The following is a 19,177-nucleotide window of genomic DNA, read 5'->3' on the forward strand; positions in this document are numbered from 1 at the left end:
AATAAACACCATGTTGACTCAGTGTGTCATATTTGGATTAGGCGTAGCCAAATCAATCAACTTTAGCTATGACAGGTCTTGGAGTCATTTTCATTTGATAACAACTTTGTACTAAAAGTTAATAACCGTGACATTTAATTGAGATTATATTTCGATAGGATTCGACGTCTTAGACTTTTCTCGATATTGTTCAAAGATACATGTAAAATAATATATCGATCGATTCCAAATCAACATCCGATCAGACGATCAACTTTTAACCTAATAATATTATTATTCATCAACTCCAATTTTGATCATATTAAATTATTATTGTTGTTACAAGGAAAAGAAGGATTCTTATTGATAATATAATGAAAAGCTGATGTCATTGGATAACAATTTTGTATTAGGAAGTAAAAGTTAATAACCATGGAATTTAATGGAGAAGGTTATATCTTGCAAAGATACATGCAAAATAATATATCGATTGACTCCAAATCAACATCCCATCGGACAATCAACTTTTAACTTAATAATATTATTATCGATCATATTAAATTAATAGAAGGATTCTTATTGAGCAAATGCGATGGCGATAATACAAAGAAAAGCTGATGTCAAAGAAAGCCATGCGTCGATGTCATGGATGATTCCATTATAATCCGGTAGTTAATTTTAATGTGTCATTATGTCATCAAGCTGTGAGAGCTGTCATTGCTCACACTGCCATTTCCGTTTAGGTGGGTGTTACATGGATTACGTAATTTAATATAATACTTCGAATATATATATATATATATATATTATAAAACTCTATGTCGGATTGATAATCCACAATAAAAAAAATATATATCACTTAAATTCTTTTTCCTTATTAATGAGCATAGCTTGATGCAAAATTAACTAATTAAAAAAATAAATATCTAAAAACACCCTTGAAGATTTGCTATAATCAGATTTTACTGAAATATGTTGGATTAGAACTAAAATGATGAAAATAAAAATCCTTATCTTTAGAGTGATTTATATATAGGACGAATTCTTGAAAAAAATCTCTCTTTTGATTTTTCTTGAGAAGCATTCCCATTTTCAAAAAAAAATTCAAACAGTGCTATATTTTTTGTTTATTGCTAAGAATATTTTTCGCTCGATTTTTTTAATAGGTCGATCAATAGGGTAAACTAATCCAATTATAATATTTCTAGTAATACTATAAAATACTATAATGCAGTATAGCGAGATTGTAGTATAGTGCTTTTTATAAATTTTATAAAAAATATAATGTTTATATTATGTTATAGTATTTTCATTAATTCCAGAATAATATTGTGATGCAATACAAAAATATTTTTTGCACTGTCTCATAGTATTTTTCTGATATTATTTAGAATAGTATAAAAATATTATAAGGTTTACCGTATGAAGTGATCCAGAGAGAAAGAGAAAGAGAAAAGAAAATAGAAATATTTTTTCGGGAAATTTGTTATTTATTTAATTTGGCAAAATAAATATAAAAGGGATTCATGTTGGTGGGGGGCAAATCAGTAAAAAAGTTGAAATAGTGGGGTTGGACAGTTGAGAAGGGTGAGGTTTGAATGGTGGTCACGGGCGCCGGTCGCGGGGCCCACTGAGCAGTTAACGGTCGCGCGTCAATCGCTTTCGCTACCCCTCGCGCGCGCGCGTGCCGAATACCGGCGGTCTTCGCCTTCCTCTGCGGCCCACCACTCGACGCGTGTTGCGCTCGTCAAAAGATCGCGGTATATTTTATTTCGGCTCCCCTACTTTTTCCACACACACACACTGTCTCTCTCTCTCTCTCTCTTCCGCCGGTGGAAAAGATCCGATTCGATTGGGGTTTCGTCTGGCATCCGGCAACCCCCGGTCCCCACATACACGTGTCCCAACCAAAGAACGCCAGCTTCCCCACCTCACCTCTGTCCTCCCGCTACATTTTATCTTCACCCCTCTATGTATCAGTGATCATAAGATTAGCCACCGATTCTTTTAGCTGGGGTGTACATATATCTCATGTAATTGAGGTGTTGCAGTCTGCAAAGCTATGGGCCAATGTTTGCTTTTGTTCTTCGAAGCTATAGTGACTTCATCCATAGGAGGAGGGTAGCCGGTCACAGCAGCTTACGAGTCCTTTTCTGGACTCAGCTAGATTTGCTCACCTTGTAGTTCGTACCTTACTCCATAACCACACACTATACTAGAGCACCAAATATTTAGAAAGCCACGGCTAACCTGTTCATGGGGCTCATGGTTTTCTAGGTTACGGCCATCCATTGGAATCCCAGGAGTGATGCTGAATCGACCTGAAATGTCTAGTTTGATCCTTTGCCAAGTCGAGTCCTTCTAACCTTTTGCTTGCTGAAGGGAATTGGATCAGGACTCAAATGATCACATCATCTTTTGCTTTTCTCTTCTTTTGAAGCAGGTGGGCTCCTGCTGCCTGGGTAGTGAGCAGTGAGTGCCAAGCATTTCAAGTACAGAAGAAGGAGAAGAAGAGAGGGGAGATGGGGCTGCTGTTGCCCTTTTGTACTTCTCCACATGCTCTTGTTACTGATGACTGCTCAGGTTTTGCAGTCTTGTCATTGAGGACATTTGAGACCAAACCTTAAAGCTCTTCCCCAGAGGCTGCTTTTTGTCTGGGCCCTGCCCTGGCACGGCATGCAGTAGAAAAGCTTCTTCCGTTCCCATTAGTAGGGCTTTAGCTATGGAGGGCAATAATTGAGGCAGGTTAATGCCCTCATGAATGGGATCAAAAGGAGGAGCTCTGACCCTCTGAGACAATCCCTTATATGGTCTCTGGCGAAAGCAGCTCCTCTGCCTCTTTTCCTCGAGGACAGGTTATCTGTTAAGGTCTCCAGGCAGCAGAGGTCAGAAGAGGTCCCCCTCGTGACTTTTGCTGGCGCTGCTTCTTACAACTGGCAATTGCCATGGTGGTGTTTGCAAACAGTGATGATACCATCCGTAGTAATAACATACCTGAGAATATGCTACAGAATCACCTTCTGAAGGAGCACTTCAGAAGGTCCCCCTCGTGACTCATGCATTACCCGTTCATCAGTGTCTTCAGTTGCCATCGCTCTTTCATGAGTAAAAAAGAAGCATGCACGACTGCGCACTTTGCTTATCATGTCCGACAAAAGGATCATTTGCTGCAATCTATCAGCAACAAATGAAGAGCACAAGGCTCCCTGGTGACATGGGTCATTTCCTCTTGTCTCTGCCTGCCCTTCAAGCACAAGCCCTTCATTTCTCCTTCTGACGTCTCCAACGAGGCCGCCATCTCACTACTGGCACAGCCTCTTGGTATGCAAACATTATCAGTCCCTGTGATCTTACTGGATGTTTCTTCTCTAATCTATTTATAGAAATCTATCTTCATACTCAATTTGCTGTGCGCTGAGTGACGAAGGAATGGTTTATGATCACGCCCTCAACAGTATAAACACCGAATGCTAAACACAGTCATCGTTTCAGAACTAAACTACTCCATCAGCTTTATCTTTTCTTTCCTTTTTTTTTCCAAACCGAGCCAAGGAAGTCAACCAAGTTGTGCTGAAGATGGAGACCTGAGAGAAAAAGAAAGCAATGAAATATCATGGAATGCTTGACTCCCCCTTATCTTTGGAAATTAAGGCAGTCTCCATCTGGATCCATTTTGTCTATCCTGGTGTGTATCACTTATTTGTTGGCTTGTGATCATCCTCCTCTGTTTCAAGAGCAGGTCCCTCGCCTCGGCTTTCAGGCAACACCGGCCATGACATGACACCTTTGTCGAGTTCTGATGACCAGCCCTTGTCGCCTTATCTGAAACCACACGCTGCAGCAGTGCTCGGCTATTATCCATTTGTTTACTTACGGATGGAGCGTGACCCCACTTGATGAGAATCTTTCTTCTTATCATTTATTTCAATAGGAATGCCTCTTTGGTATGTCAAAGAGAGCAAAGGAAACAGTGACCGGATTCAATGGCTTCTAAGGTCGGATGGATATGGGTTGGTCTAGTGGCATCTCTCTTGTCTCCCCCTCGCTTCCAATCCCACAACCCCTTTTTATCTGGCATCCAAGCCTCGTACCAGCTGAGCTAATATGCCAAATTTTGTATAGTGTACTGAAGTAGCAGATATCCAAACTGAGATTGCACGTGATAACTCTGGAAGGAGGAAGGAGGCTGAAATCCTTATAAAAATAGCTATATCTGTAGGTGTTAATCACTTGCACACCATCACAGTTCTTCGACGTTGACTGAGTTATAGCTTGTGAATGAGTTATCAGGACTCGAGCATCATCACAATTCTTCTACATTGTCTGGGTTCCTAGCCCATCGACATAAAGGCCCAACGATGGATGCCCAGTCCATGGAAGAGTTTCTGAACGACCATTCCTTGGCCCCTTGTAGAAAGCTTTCTTTTTGTTTGTTTGTTTGTAGTGATAGGCTAGCGATGCTAACGTTGCATGCTTCGCTCCCATGCGAACCACCAGTGGGGTGCATGATTAAGACCAGTCAACGGAAGAAACATAGCAGAGAATGCTCCCTTTGTCAGAACACACTATTTTCCATCCACATAACAATTCAGCTAAATTTTCTCCACCAACGAAGCCGTATGATTAGAAGCAGCGTTCTTCGCCATTTCCCCTCATGCCCTCCGTGCTGCAATGTTTCTGCGACTAGGAGCTATCTCTTGCCGTTCGTTGTCTAGGACTTGCTCAGACTTGCAAGCTCCTCGATCAACTTCTGTTCTTCGCTGCTTAATCTCTTTCGGATCTCCACCTGCACACGAACCAACTGATCTCCCCTGCCGTTCTGCTTTCCGAGGTAGGGAATCCCTTTCTTAGCCATTACCAGAGTCGTACCTGCCTGTGTCCCTGCCGGAACCTTTAGATCCACCATGCCATCCACCGTTGGAACCTTTAAGTGGTCCCTAAGATTGTGTATAGAGAATGTTGGTTCCATCCCTCTTCAGCACAGGATCTGAGAGAACTTCAGTGAACACATAAAGGTCTCCAGGAGGGCCACCTCTCCTTCCGGCGTTCCTCTCGGACCGAACCCTGAACCGGCTACCAGAATCGATTCCAGCTGGAACTTTCAGGCTTATCCACTTTATCCTCCACACACGACCATCTCCTCTGCATGTATTGAATGGGGTAGAGATTTCACCGGCACCACCACAAGTTGAGCAAGTCATGACCTGCTGGAATACACCCAGTGGTGTCCTTGCTGAAGAGAACTTGCCCTTGACCTCTGCAAGTGTTGCACTAGCTTGGATTTGTACCTGGTTTGGCGCCAGAACCATCACAGGTTTCACAATTTTCCAGCCTTGTAATCTCTATCTCCTTCCCAACACCAAAAATTGCCTCTTTGAAATCTAGGAGAAGATTATAGCTCTCGTCATCCCCCTGCATTGCCCTGTTGCGAGCAGCTCTGGTTACGCCCATCCCACCCATGCCTTTAAATAATCTCTCGAAGATATCAAATGGGTTGCTGAAATCCTTCAGTTCAGAGAAAAGTAAAACATTAGCAAGAAGCAGAAAGTTTATTGAAATTTATCTTTCACAGAAAAAAAGAATCTGCATCTGGCTGATACTCACCCCCATGCCCATGCCAGCACCTTTGAGGCCAGCTTCTCCATACCTGTCATACAGAGACCTCTTTTCATCATCTGACAAAACCTACGACATGGTGACTTTCAATCAGGAATGTTGTCAAATCTACCAGTTTTGAATAAGTATATTCGTGACAAAGGGAATAACCTCGTACGCATTACTAATCTCCTTAAACTTCTGTTCTGCTCCAGGATCTCTAAAACAAATAACACAGCCACAGTGAGCCCATCTCCAATTTTAGCAAAACTACTTGGTCATAATTGACTCGTAGTCTCAAAGTTAGCTTCAATATCTTTTCTCTATAATAAAATACAGGATAGGATCATGGCTTGAATATCTTTTCCCCATCATGAATACAGGATAAATCAAACCATTCTGCACTATATGAAGTTGAAATCAATTGGGGAAAAAAAGACTTCGCAAGATGAGAAGCTCAATCCAAAACAAAGAGGGTATGTGATTTCTACAGTCCTGACCTTCTATCTTATCAATAAAACCTGTTCATGTACTACTTTATATGTTTTCACTTCTCAGCTGCAACAGAGTTATTATATGCCTATTGCTGGGTTAATTTAAAACCACTACTTAAGAGGCAAACTAGTTTGTGGATGTTTTTGAGTTACTTAGGAGTTTAGACCACTCATGTACTGGACAGTTAGCTTTTCTAATGTACACAAGAATGATCAAATTCTATATAAGTAAAACAATGGTACTATACAATGCCTATGAACCATTGTATCCTAATATTGATGTGACACAATCTTCTGTTTGCATCCTATACTTTTAGAGTTTAGACCACTCACGTACTGAACAGTTGGGTTTTCAAACGAACACTAGAATGATCAAACTTCTATATAAGTAAAACAATGGTTCTATACAATGCCCATGAACCATTGCATCCTAATATTGATGATATAATCTTCTGTTTGCATCCTAAAGTAATTGTAGCTTGGACGATTTTACATGTTTGCTTTAATTGCTACACAAAGGAGAACAACATTAAAAGAAACAACTAATCCAGTTGTTGCATCAATCATTATCCTATTCATCTGTTGATTTTTCCTTATTGTTTTAGCTATGACTGCTTCTTTTCTTAATTCTTAATGCTTCTCTCTTCCTCTCTTCATTTTCCACTTCTTCATTTTCATGGCAAAGAATATCAGATGCGGAAGAGTTTTATAGAAGCAACTGATATTGACCTGACATTGGTTAGTTTGTTCAGACATAAAGTTAATCTTCGATATCATGCCTATATTTTAGAGCTACCTACATAGAGCAGACTTCCGCTTATAACAAAGACATGCTTTTCATGTGCATAAAGCCAGGGTACACCGTACCGAGCTGTAATGCCCAATATGGGCAACACATGCTGGTCTGATAAGGGACTGATACATAGACTGTTCTATATCGAGTAGTACACATTACATGGCCTCGTTTCGAGCAATACGAGATTTGTACTTGTCAGTAATGGTCAAAATCCGATCGTTACCGATCAAGGACCTTACCCTGTTTCAAACAATCAATTTGACTGTTTGAACCATAGAAAATAATTTTTAAACCCTTTCCTCCCCCTTTTTTCAACTCATTTCACTCTCAAACTCTTTCTCGCTCACATCTCTCTCTCGGTCTCACATTTTCACTCTCTTAAACTCAACAAGACTGTGATTTGTGGATTAGATCAAATTTGAGAGGATTAAGAGGAAGAACACTCTATTCAATAGGAATTAGAGACATCCAACTATCATAGTCGTCTACCGAGCGTGCAAAAGCAAAGACAAACGCAAAGGGGAAGGCAATAGCATTACCAGCACTATTGGAAAGAATCAAGTCGGGCAATGAGACACTTTCTCAATCGCATTTAATAATCTGCTCGGTCTAGAGACATGATAGCAACGTGGACAACGGTGCCTCAACCGATGATGAGAGCGAGCTGGGGAGTCCATGGTCCCGTATATATAATTTAGGGGTGGCGCATGATCCGAGGAGCAATATTTTACACGCCATCCAAGATTCAAATCATGAAGCTCGACAAGATCAAGTTTAGTGATTGCATGATAGTTTATTACAATTTGGTTAGTCAAAGATTACGTAGGTGGGAAAAAAAGCAATGCTTACCCAATTTGAGGCATCAACACCATATTAGCAAAATGACAAGCCTTAACTCCTGGATATGCATTCCTAAGTATTGCTTGAGGTTGTATTCCCATCCGAGGCACTGAAGCACCTCTAAATGGTACAATTGTCATTGGAATGTGCAGCTAACAGGAAAGTATCAGCAGGTCAAACCTTCTAGTTTTTCTCTGCAATAACAAGTAAGATTATCAGCTGTCTTGAATCAATAAGAACACAAAGGTGAAAAAGATCACATGGTCACAACCTAGTTATTTGCTTTTTATTCTATTCAATTTATCTACTGAAATAAAAACAAAGATCCACTAACGAATATGTCATATTACACTTTTATTTGTGTGAGCTCTGACAACTCTTATGTTGCTTATGGACAAACTAAATTGTAAAATCAGCTCAAATATCACAGACAACAAAATTCCCAGAGTGTGGGTGTTTGTGTGTACACACACACACAAACACACACACGTATATATAGTAGGCCATGATAGTAGTGATATCTTCTAATCACTTCCCAGCCATCATACTACCACTTCTTCACAAAAATATATCAGCTGAAGAATAAACCACTTAAAGAAATTCCTGATGTTTCTCCATTCTTCCGCCGCTGTCTATATGCTAACCTCACCCACTTCAGTATTCAGATTAACTCAATCTGCAGGAACATAACCCTAGCAGGTTGCCTTTGGATATAAATCCAAGACAAAGGTACATGGCCCTACCAAATTGCCCTTGGATAGGAATCCAAGATTCACGACAAATCAATTCCCCTGAAGTAAAGATATCAATAGCTTGGATTCTCAACCTACACATGAACTACCTCATACATATCCGTCTCTACAATCAGTCCATTCCATCAGATACTCCATGTCAATGGCCCTTAATGCACTGCCTTGGAATCAAAAGATAACTCCTCATCTCCAGCCAAGCAAGAAATCGATCTTATGGAACAAGATCGTAACAAAAGACAAACATATCATGCCCAAAACAGAAGCACCGATACCACAAAGACGATTCCGACATTAGCCTCGAGAAGAATGATTCTTACTATAGACACGAAAAGGAAAATAGAGAAAAGAAAACAAAGACGACGGCGACGGAAAGAGCGGAAGCGGAGATCCGCTTCTCCTTTGCTCTCTCACGAGCGGCGAGCGGCGACGAGGTGTATTCCGTGGGGAATGCGATGGGAGTAGGTCGGGGAGGTCGCGAGGATGAGAGCAGGAGGGTAATCAATCGACGCGGGACGGGGAATGGGGAAGTCGTCCAATTAGTTGCATCAAAATGATTGGCGGCGGAGGGTTCTCTGCCCCAGTGTGGCCGCAAACTATCTGGAACCGTCCATCCATGTCACGATTAAGGGTGGGTGAAACGGTGGTCATTCTTTGACCTTTAGAATACATAATGAACTATTAATCATCCAACTTTGGATACAATTTCAATTCAGTTCATAAACTTCAATTTGAAGTGAATTTACGTTACTGCACGCATATAATAACAACAGTAAACGGTAACATCCCAATTATAAGCCTCTTTTTTTAATTGAGTCGTTGAGATCTGTACATCAGCCCATCTCAAAGCACAATCGGACATTTAAATGTCAGAGGGTTGACAAGTTCACATACAAAGATTTCAACTGGGGAAAGAATAAACTGTCACACGCATAAAGTAAGTTAATATATCTAAGTTTATCGAGGTTTTTACCTAAAAGACATTTGGACTTGGGGAGGGGGGTTCACCTGTTCACCGCACACTGTTCTCTGGTCTCTACTAAACATTGCTGTGCAGTTTGATCGTTCATGCCTTGGCCAGCAGCAACGAAATAAGCGATCAGCCTTTACCACATCACGACATGTTAATCTAAACAATCCGGTAGCTCGTTGAGATCTGGTAATAAGAACTTGTTGCTCACAGATTGACGAGATACAGGAAGAGGTGGCTCGAGTGCCATAGCAGCATTTGCATCTGCTACTGGAGCCTTGGGCCCGTCCAAGCTTGACTGGGAAAGCAATTAACAAGGATTAGGAAATTGCTAAAATCTGTCAATTATAAGCAGATCAAATCCAGAGGTACTCTCTCGAAACACAAAAGACAGAATTAAACCAAATAAAGGCTAGAAAGAAATCCTTCTCTTCCCACATATCATAATGGGTCTCGTCTACACATATGCAACATTAGTAATGCCTTGTGCGTTTAAATAAAGAACATAATACTGCCAATTATATCATGCGTTGTATGAACAGGAAATCTATGTTGTGAAATGTTTCTAGCTGGTAAGACTTTTACAAAACATATGAAATATAAGCATCTCTTCAGTTTATACAACTATGCTTTTCATCTATGTGTTATGTAACTGAGAGATAAGGTTTGGTCCAGCTTGAAATCGACTACCACGTACAGAGTCCCCAGTTCTTATATGTTTGTTTCCTATATGAGATTTAGCATGGGAGAGTGACCATATGTTTCTCTATCCGGTGAAGTCATTGTTGGAAACAAGATGGAGGAGAAGGGAGGTTGGGGAAGGTAGGGATGATGTGATCACCAGCAGCTGCCGATTCACCGCTTTCAGCTCCTCAGCAGCCCTTCTCAAATCCTCCCACTCCTACTCGTTAGAATCCCACAACCACCAGTCCACACCGTGCCTACTGGATCAGTAAAAGACCATCCCAATGTAAGAGTAGACTCACTGTTAGAATCTTGCGTCTTTCTCTTCCAGCAAAGATTTCTCCACGGCGTGAAGCTCGGCTTTCGTCTGCCCTCCGAACCCCAATGGCACCCCAACTCCACCACTACCACCATGACGAAAGATGAAGAATAAATGGATTAGACTCACAACATTTGTCATCGATGGCCCCCTGGATTCTTAAAACCAGTGTCAGCCGTTGCATCACTTCCCCCTATCAATAAAAATCATGGATTTAATGGTGAGTTTGAGAACCATTTGAAATGTGTATTGAGGCCTCAACACACATTTTAGATGTAAATTAATGTGAGTTTATATAAGATTAGATATATTCATTTATTTAATCTCATCTGTTTACTAAAAATATATTCATTTTTGAATATATATATATATATATATATATAATTAAAATATTTAATAAACTTTGAAATATAATTTTACCAAATAATACTTACATAAATATATATATATTTAAAATACAATTTTTATTATTCATTAAATATTTAAAATATTCTATAATCATTTATTTATATTTTTAAAGAATACATTAAAAATATAAAATATATTCCCCAAGCAGCCTAAGTGATAGGAGTGACTGACGTATACATAAAGAAAGTACATGCCCAAGACTACATGAACTCCGTCCAAGGACGCGTCACGTGACCCACTCCCAACATCTCAGATCAACCCAACGACCCACTTCTCGTTTTTCCAGAGACCAATCTACTATTACCACCCACCGCCGCCCCTCGATCCAAATTAATTACAGCGAGTGGTTTCCCTCTCTCGCACGCTTCAACGCGGAGGGATAAAGATGAGAGCAGGCATCAGTACCCTTTTATGGACAATGATGCTCAGTGAATGGTACAGTGATAGGGGGGATTTGGCCAATATAGTGGAGACCGATCTCGCGTATGAACCGACTTCTTTGATTTAAACGACACTTGCACATAATTACGTCGGACGAACATTTCAATTTTTATGGGGAAACAAGAAAACGAATACATGAAAAATAACGAAAAAATAGTGAGAATAAGGGGATCGGAAATTGATGAGGGCGATGATGAAGGGTAATATTGTCATCAGCAAATACGGAGACAGAGAAAGAGAGAGAGAGATGAGGGGCAGAGCTCACCTTGGACGGAAGACCACCGCCGGGGGCGGCGTCGTCGAAAGATCTGGGCATCTTCGCGGCCTTCTCCGGCGAACTCGACCCCTCCTCCCCATCGCGGCTCGTCCAGCTCGTCGACGCGCTGCTGCAGCCATCCAGGGCTGACAGCGGGCTCGGGCGCCGCCGCCTCCTGCTCTTCCCCGCCGTCGCCTCCCGGATCCGCGAGGCCTTGACGGTCCACGACCGCCTGATCCGCCTTCCCCAGTCCGGAAACTCCTCCGCAGGTAGCGGCGGCGGCAACGAGGACGACGGCCTCTCGTCGTCCTTCTCCGAGTCCGCCGTCTTCGTATCCGAGGACTCAGAGGAAGGAAGCGACCCGGCCGCTGCGGTGGTCCGATCCGGATCGAGGCGGTGCTGCCATGGGATCAGCAGGATCCGCGGGTCACGGAAGCTGAGGAGCACGTCGGCGACGAGAGCATGATTACTCAACGCATGGCGACACCAGGAGCCCGCGTCGTCGCCGTCGACCACCATGGGGCTCCGGGAAACCCTATGGGGAAGAAACTTGGAGAGGAAGAGAGGGAAGGAGAAGGGATGACTCGGGAGACAACTCGTCATCGTATTTATAGGCGCCCGATAAAAGTGTCAAGGGGCTGGAGCGGACTCGGAAACGCTCCCAAAAGTACGGGAAACGAAGCCTTCCAAGTAAGGTTTTTTAATTCCCGAGTTAAGTCACGATAACTTTTGATACGGTTTGGATTAGTTGTGAGGTGGATAACGGAGATAGCGTTGATTGGTGTCCTTAAGCTCTGTTACGCCCATTCAGGTATTATATGCCGCCATAAAAATAAAGGTAAAATTATATATTCTTGTTTTTTATATTAATATTTTTTATGTGTCATTATAATTAATCTTAGTTGGTTAACTAACGTTGGAAATTGGAGACCTGAATGAAATAATATCGATCGTAATTAAAAATTAATACATAAGGGATATATATATATATATATATATATATATATATATATATATATATATATATATATATAGGACATATGTGTTATATAATAATGTATATGAGCTGATATAGTATTTTTGTGATTTAGCATGGATGTTCAATGTACCTGGTTGACTCTCTAACCTTTAAATTTAATATCATCAATCAATTAATATTCGATATATAATTTTTATATATTATTTAAGATAAAAAATAAAATAGACATCATCTTTCACTTACCTACTCGATAAGAGTTTAAGACAAATGCTTATAGATTATCCTCCTTTTCTCGTCCTCCATATGGATAAAAGATTGTTAGAAATAGTTAAAGGCTCCGTAAAATATTTTACCCTTTACAATCAAATATAAAAGCTCCTCTTCAACACAATGAAAAGGAGGATCACTTTTTAATCACTTGCATCCACACTCACTTATCTTAGGTTACTAACTTACGCATCGAAGAGATCATATTAGAAAAACTCTCATGACCTAAGTCTTCGTGTAAGTGACACCTCAATATAATAGTACTTTCAAGGATTAATAGTACTTTCACCCAAGGGGCGATAGCCACCCATTCCACACATGGGTGCATCCACCTCGGCGCAGACACTAATGTGATACTGATGTCTATTTAATGACCCAGCCACCTAAGTCTCTCACCCCTAAGGACAACTCCGAGCCACCTGCTCAACCTTATCGAGATGTTCTTGAATCTCACTCAACAAGTGCATATGCTAACAAGTATGATATAGGTCGTTGCTCCACTTTTACTTTAATTAACCCAACAAACGATAATAGTAGCTCAAATTACGGTCCCTAACTTAATCAGCACCGACATTTGTTGAGGTTTCCCGACCCGACATGGTGTCGACATCCTAGGAGGGCTCGAGACTTATCGAAGTATCGATAGAGGGAGCACTTTGGTCCTCCAATCATGGAATTCAATGAACCGTATCACCACTCTATCCCTATCAAAATCTGAGGCTCAATTGGTAAATATAATAGAGAATTTCCTGTGGATACAACTACAGTAGATGGATTGATATTTGGAGGAGATACGATAAGAGTTTCAACAATTGAAGGGAGAAGCGCTGGTCGACCTCACCTCGAGTCAGTCATCATTCACCTAGAAAATTCAAAACCAATTCTAGCGAACTTCTATTTGCTATCCTTTGAAAAGTTCAATGGCAATGCCGACCCGATGAAGCACATTGTAACTTTTAGTACCCAAATATCATTGTATTATGGTACTTCGAATGTTAAGTGATGCTGCCGCCTTATTGCATGGTGAAGCATCATCATGAGGGGAGAGAGTCCGTCATGAGGAGGTGTATTGCCACTACCATCCACCGTGTGAACTTCTGCTAGAGAGGAGTTTGCGAGAGCTTCTTCATCCAAGCAAACCAAGATCTGCGTTTTAGGAGATATACGAGTTCTCTTATATGAGAATGTCTTATTCCTCAATGAGGCTTTGTCGTTTTGAGTTTTATGCTCTCGATCATCTCTTAACGATCCGATGCTATTTTGTTTGGGAAATAATTTTTATTTTACTTATTTGTTGCACATGTGATGCTTCCTAATGTTTCTCAATAGAATTAAGGAATATACTATGAAAGAGATTGATTTCATTCAATGAGGAGATTAAGAGATTTCCCTCAATCATGCATTTAAATGACATAATCAGATCACCTCTTCAAATTTGTTATTGATTGAGAACATAAGTAGGAATATTATTATCATTCCATATATGTCTCCATCATAATCTTCTATTAAACTTCACGAGAACTAACTCTCGATGAGGGGGGGGGGGGGGGGGGGGCATGAGCCATAAAATATACAAACGATTGATGTACGAAGACAATCTTGGAGAGCATAAAAGTGATCGATATGTAAAGAGTATATTGAAAAGCGTAAAAAAAACCTATCATGATAGGAGGCCTAAGATAAAATATATTTGAGGTGTGTAAGTAAAAAAAAACCTAATATGCATAAGAAGAAACTCGCTACGGTGGAAGGCACATGACAAAATATGCTCGAGACATATAAGTTGAAAAAACTCGCATAAGAAAAAACTTATCACGATAGGAGACATAAGACAAAATTTGCTCAAGACACATTAGTCAAGAAAACCCAATCCACGTAATAAAAAACTCATCACATCGAGAGATATAAGACAAAATGTATCTAAGACGCATAAGTTTGGAAAACCCAACCTATATAATAAGGAACCCATGATGGCATAGGCACAATACAAATGTGCCCAAAGCGCATGAGTTAGGAAAACTTGACTCACGTAAGAAGAAACTCACTACAATGAAAGATACAAGGGAAAGAATGCCTGAAGTAGGGTGGTCGAGCACCGACCCCTTTACTCGAGGTGGGTAGGCCATTATTTAACATAGCCCAACGCTCAAGGTGGATCCCTCGACAATGAGGGGTAGGTTGGCAATGGATCATCACCAATAGCACTGGCACCCCTTGTTTACGACACTCAATGAGCAAGAGAGGTCGAAAAACCCAACCCCCTTCTTTACCCAAGGTATAGAGGATCGAAAACTTGACCCTCCTTTTTCCTAGTTGTTGAGTCACAGAGGTTAAAAAATTGATCCTCATCATTGTCGACCTTCACATCCAAAGGAGGGTCAGGTTCACCTCGACAAGGATTGATCTGCTGCCAAGAAGGGCCATCGGCGAGGAGTAACCCCTTGCCGAGGGACGAAGGTCGGGTGTCTACCTCTATCGGTGTCTACTTAATACATGGGGTCGAAGAACCAATCGAAGAAACGTAAGCTTAACGTGTTAGATGAATTAGACACTGCACTTTGTATTTCTCTTGCGATAGCTCTCAAAGTAAACAAGGAGGACAAATGATATGAAGAATATTGTTAGTTAATCATTATCTGACACGTGACCTTCACATGATGTTTAGGATGGAATGAGAAGACAAATGTCACCCTCCACTTGTTTGGCCATATGGACAATGGTCCAAGATAAATGATTATAGATTATCCCTTCTTATCGCACATATAGATAAAAGATCAAGAGGAGGTTGTTGGAGGCTGTAAGAGTTGATTTTCTCATAAAATATTTTATAGAATATTCTATCTTTTTACAATTAGATATAAAAGCTCATCTTCAATGCAATGAAAGATAATATCATTTTTTAACCACTCGCATCCACGTTTGGGTTATTGATTTTATTATTGGAGAGATTGAGTTTGTAAATCCTTTTTGAACTCATCTTAGTGTAGATAAAATCTCGAGAGTTTAGTGTTTTCACCTTGGATAATTTTACGCACACAAATTCTTATCACGTCGGACTGATCAGGATATTAATAACTTCATCCATTATAATACTTATTATTCATTATAAATGTGTGAAGATGAATTAATTTCATACATGACATTATATAAATTAGGAAACCCATATGTTGGATAGCAAATATGGTTGTGCTAACCAAATTTAATTTAATAAATCGACAAGTAGTTCCTCTAGAGAATTTTTAATTGAATCCAAATATACAATTAGCTCCACTTGAGGATTGTTAGGGAGTGTTGATGAAGCCGAATCGATTACGAGAGACTTTTCCTAAACCTAACTTACACATGAAGAGATCTTTTCGACACTTAAAAAAGTTAACTTAATCATAGAGTTTTAAGTTAAAAGAATGAGATGAAGTTTATATTCTGGGAGGGATCCATTTGAGTTCATCATATCTTGTGACACATCACACTTGTTTGATCGAAATATCATTTGAACCCTTGTCATACAGGAATGATATATCATTCGATACTAACGGAATAGTAATTTGATGTGGATAAGATGGTCTATTTGACTGAAACATTAGTAGTTAGTGGCACTTAGGAGTTGTAACTTTACATAAATCAGTTTCTATATTAATCTTTATATTAACTCAATAGTCATCGACACACTATAAAATAGTTCCACTGAAAAGTGGACCTTATGCCGAATAATTAAAATATGATTTATCCGATGAGATTTTTAACTATTTACAATAAGGGAAATATGTTCCCAAAAATTGAAGATAACTATAGTTAGGGACTTTGCGGTCATGGGGTGTTGATATGGGACCCAACAGTCAAACTGGGCCCCGTGGATTCATGAGTTTGGCACGCGGCTTTACGATGACATGATGGATGTTGATATGGGACCCAACAGTTAAACTGGGCCCCGTGGAGTCATGAGTTTGGCACGCGGAAAAGCCTCATCTCATTAAGGGCCGAACTAAAAACCCTAACCCTTGCTGAAGACCAGATTACGGCCGACGAACCCCGAAGAGAGGAAGCGCGGCCATGGCGGGCGGCAAGATCGAGAAGAAGCGGCATCAGCAGGCGCCGCAGCAGCAGAGGTGGGGCGGCGGCGTCCCCTTCGAGAAATCGAAGGGCCAGCATATCCTGAAGAACCCCAAGCTGGTCGAGACCATCGTCCAGAAGTCCGGCATCAAACCCACCGACGTCGTCCTTGAGATCGGCCCTGGTACCGGGAATCTCACCAAGAAGCTCCTCGAGGTTGCCAAGTCCGTCGTCGCCGTCGAGCTCGACCCTCGCATGGTCCTCGAGCTCAACCGCCGGTTCCAGGGTACCCCTCACTCCAGCCGTCTCAAGGTATTTATCTCCTTTACATCGATTTCAGTGTTATCTACCCTTTTATGTTTATACCTTAGCGCCTTAAGGGAGTTTTTGGATCGTGCGTGCTCAAATTTGTTCCAGTTTTGTTTATGCGTTTGTGGTCTTAAGGGTAGCCCTTTGCATTTGAGACCACAATTTTTACATTATTGGGTTAGAATTGCCTAAAGATTGCACCTTGTAAATCCTAAAATTCTTTAGACATCAAGTTCTAGGCCTGCTAATTGAAAAAAGAGAGAGTCTGTAATGTGATTATCTGACTGCTTATTTTTTGCTTAAAAAGAAAGAATGTGATTCTTATGAAGGATAAAAATTGTGTTTTACTGATAATCTGGGCTGCCTAAAACCTGTGAGTTTAACACATCCTTATCACCCATCTGAATTGGAGCATGAGTGGTTCAGCGCAAGATGTTTCCTTCCTTGCATAGTGATTCTGTAGGCAATTGAGAAAAACAAGGCAATTATACGTTTGATTGTTTGTTGAAGAATAGGCATACATATGGGAGCACCAAGCTTGAGTTGTATAGTCCAGATTTGTTTTCCACACTTCATCAAGGATGCATTATAAGTAAATGATCATACATGGATTTGAGTTCTGGTAAAAAAAAATTGTTCATCTCTAGTGCGAGAGATTGAATTATCTAAGAATTCAATCTTAGAGAAAGATTGATTTAAGAAAGATTAAACTATTGTCAGGTATCATGTTGTTGATACATCCAACGTATGGACAAAGTATGTTGCAGTTTGCTGCTTAATTTTTTTTTTATACTATTAATCAGCAGACATAATTGTTTCATATCAGCAGACAATTGTCTTAAATCTATCTTGAATCATGTAGGTAATTCAAGGAGATGTCCTAAAGTGTGAGCTTCCGTACTTTGATATTTGTGTGGCGAATATCCCTTATCAGATTTCATCCCCTCTAACGTTCAAGCTGCTAGCCCATCGTCCAGCCTTCAGATGTGCCGTCATAATGTTCCAACGTGAGTTTGCTATGAGATTGGTTGCAAATCCCGGTGATAATCTCTACTGTCGACTCTCTGTGAACACTCAGCTCCTTGCGCGCGTCTCCCATCTCCTCAAAGTTGGCCGGAACAATTTTAGGCCCCCGCCAAAAGTCGACTCCTCTGTTGTGCGCATAGAACCTAGGCGACCACTTCCACCTGTTAGTTTCAAGGAGTGGGATGGACTCATGCGCCTTTGTTTTAATCGGAAAAACAAGACCCTGGGATCGATATTTAGACAGAAGAGTGTTCTTTCATTGCTGGAAAAGAATTACAAGACATTGCAGGCTTTGCAACTTACCCGGAAGGAACAAATGGAGGAGGATAAGGTGTCTTCAGAAGATGTAGCAGTTTTGGCCAATATGGTTGAGGACCTTGGCATGGGTAATAATAGTGATGAGAAGGATGATGAAGAAATGGAGGTAGAAGACACGGATATGGTGGGGGAAGTGAGCGAGGGCTCCAGTTTTAAGGACAAAGTGTTGGGGGTCTTGAGGCAAGGGGATTTTGCGGAAAAGAGGGCAGCCAAGCTGACACAGGTAGATTTCTTGTGTCTGCTGTCTCTGTTCAACAAAGAAGGGATTCATTTCTCTTGACTGATTATGAGGACGATTTTCTTATGGCTGTAATTTTTCTTCCTCCTTAAAAACGGTTTTTGTGTAAGTGAATGTTTTGGATAAGTTTGTCCTTCCCAGGGGGATAGATTGTTCCCTCGTTTCTTTCTTGCACATTTGCTTATTTCTGTATTTGGTTAACTGCATGAAAATACAAGAATGTTTTGCCTCCTGATGAATGAGCAATTTTCATGTGCATAGGCATATTACAGAATTCTGATGATGAGATGAGACTTTGCAACTGAATGTTCGACAGGGTGAGGAAGCATTAGGACCTTCCAAGTATTCTGTGTTTTTGTTCTGATAATGTTTCTGACAGTATGTGGAATTTCTCATATTTAAATATAAATCAGAATTTAGATTAGTTATTTTTTTCTCAAATGATTTATCCTTGATGGT

General features: G+C 40.6%; 2 protein-coding genes, 1 long non-coding RNA gene and 1 pseudogene across 4 annotated transcripts; 2 read left to right on the plus strand and 2 right to left on the minus strand.

Moving 5' to 3' along the window:
* Nucleotides 1-1,723: 1,723 nt before the first annotated feature.
* On the minus strand, nucleotides 1,724-9,081 carry LOC103990576 (chaperone protein dnaJ A7A, chloroplastic-like; annotated as a pseudogene).
* LOC135616712 (uncharacterized) lies at nucleotides 4,673-6,157 on the plus strand. The gene is made up of 2 exons (XR_010488451.1): nucleotides 4,673-4,810; nucleotides 5,958-6,157. It is a non-coding gene; the product is annotated as an uncharacterized LOC135616712 (long non-coding RNA).
* Nucleotides 9,082-9,233: 152 nt separating the features above from the next.
* Nucleotides 9,234-12,106, minus strand: LOC135616711 (uncharacterized). Of its 2 annotated transcripts, XR_010488450.1 has the most exons (3): nucleotides 11,541-12,106; nucleotides 10,410-10,619; nucleotides 9,234-9,721 (listed from the first exon to the last, which is right to left on the minus strand). XR_010488450.1 is itself a non-coding variant. In XM_065116201.1 (2 exons), exons 1-2 carry the CDS (start codon nucleotides 12,048-12,050, stop codon nucleotides 9,578-9,580), a joined length of 654 nt encoding a protein of 217 aa, XP_064972273.1. In that variant the 5' UTR covers nucleotides 12,051-12,106; the 3' UTR covers nucleotides 9,234-9,577. The 2 variants fall into 2 exon arrangements, 1 of the variants encoding a protein (XP_064972273.1); XM_065116201.1 differs by lacking the exon at nucleotides 10,410-10,619.
* A 4,634-nt stretch (nucleotides 12,107-16,740) lies between these two features.
* On the plus strand, nucleotides 16,741-18,950 carry LOC135616713 (ribosomal RNA small subunit methyltransferase-like). The gene is made up of 2 exons (XM_065116202.1): nucleotides 16,741-17,139; nucleotides 17,999-18,950. Exons 1-2 carry the CDS (start codon nucleotides 16,828-16,830, stop codon nucleotides 18,758-18,760), a joined length of 1,074 nt encoding a protein of 357 aa, XP_064972274.1. The 5' UTR covers nucleotides 16,741-16,827; the 3' UTR covers nucleotides 18,761-18,950.
* Nucleotides 18,951-19,177: the final 227 nt, after the last annotated feature.

The sequence above is a fragment of the Musa acuminata genome, chromosome BXJ2-7, assembly GCF_036884655.1.
Source record: "Musa acuminata AAA Group cultivar baxijiao chromosome BXJ2-7, Cavendish_Baxijiao_AAA, whole genome shotgun sequence".
NCBI lineage: Eukaryota > Viridiplantae > Streptophyta > Magnoliopsida > Zingiberales > Musaceae > Musa > Musa acuminata.

Bases quoted from the DNA above. Each gene is read 5' to 3' on its own strand.
- LOC135616711 (XM_065116201.1), bottom strand. From the start codon at position 12,050: ATGGTGGTCGACGGCGACGACGCGGGCTCCTGGTGTCGCCATGCGTTG. The intron at 9,722-11,540 runs GTGAGCTCTGCC...TTGCTTTCCCAG, and splicing joins GCGGTGGTCTTCCGTCCAAG to TCAAGCTTGGACGGGCCCAA.
- LOC135616713 (XM_065116202.1), top strand. From the start codon at position 16,828: ATGGCGGGCGGCAAGATCGAGAAGAAGCGGCATCAGCAGGCGCCGCAG. The intron at 17,140-17,998 runs GTATTTATCTCC...TGAATCATGTAG, and splicing joins CTCACTCCAGCCGTCTCAAG to GTAATTCAAGGAGATGTCCT.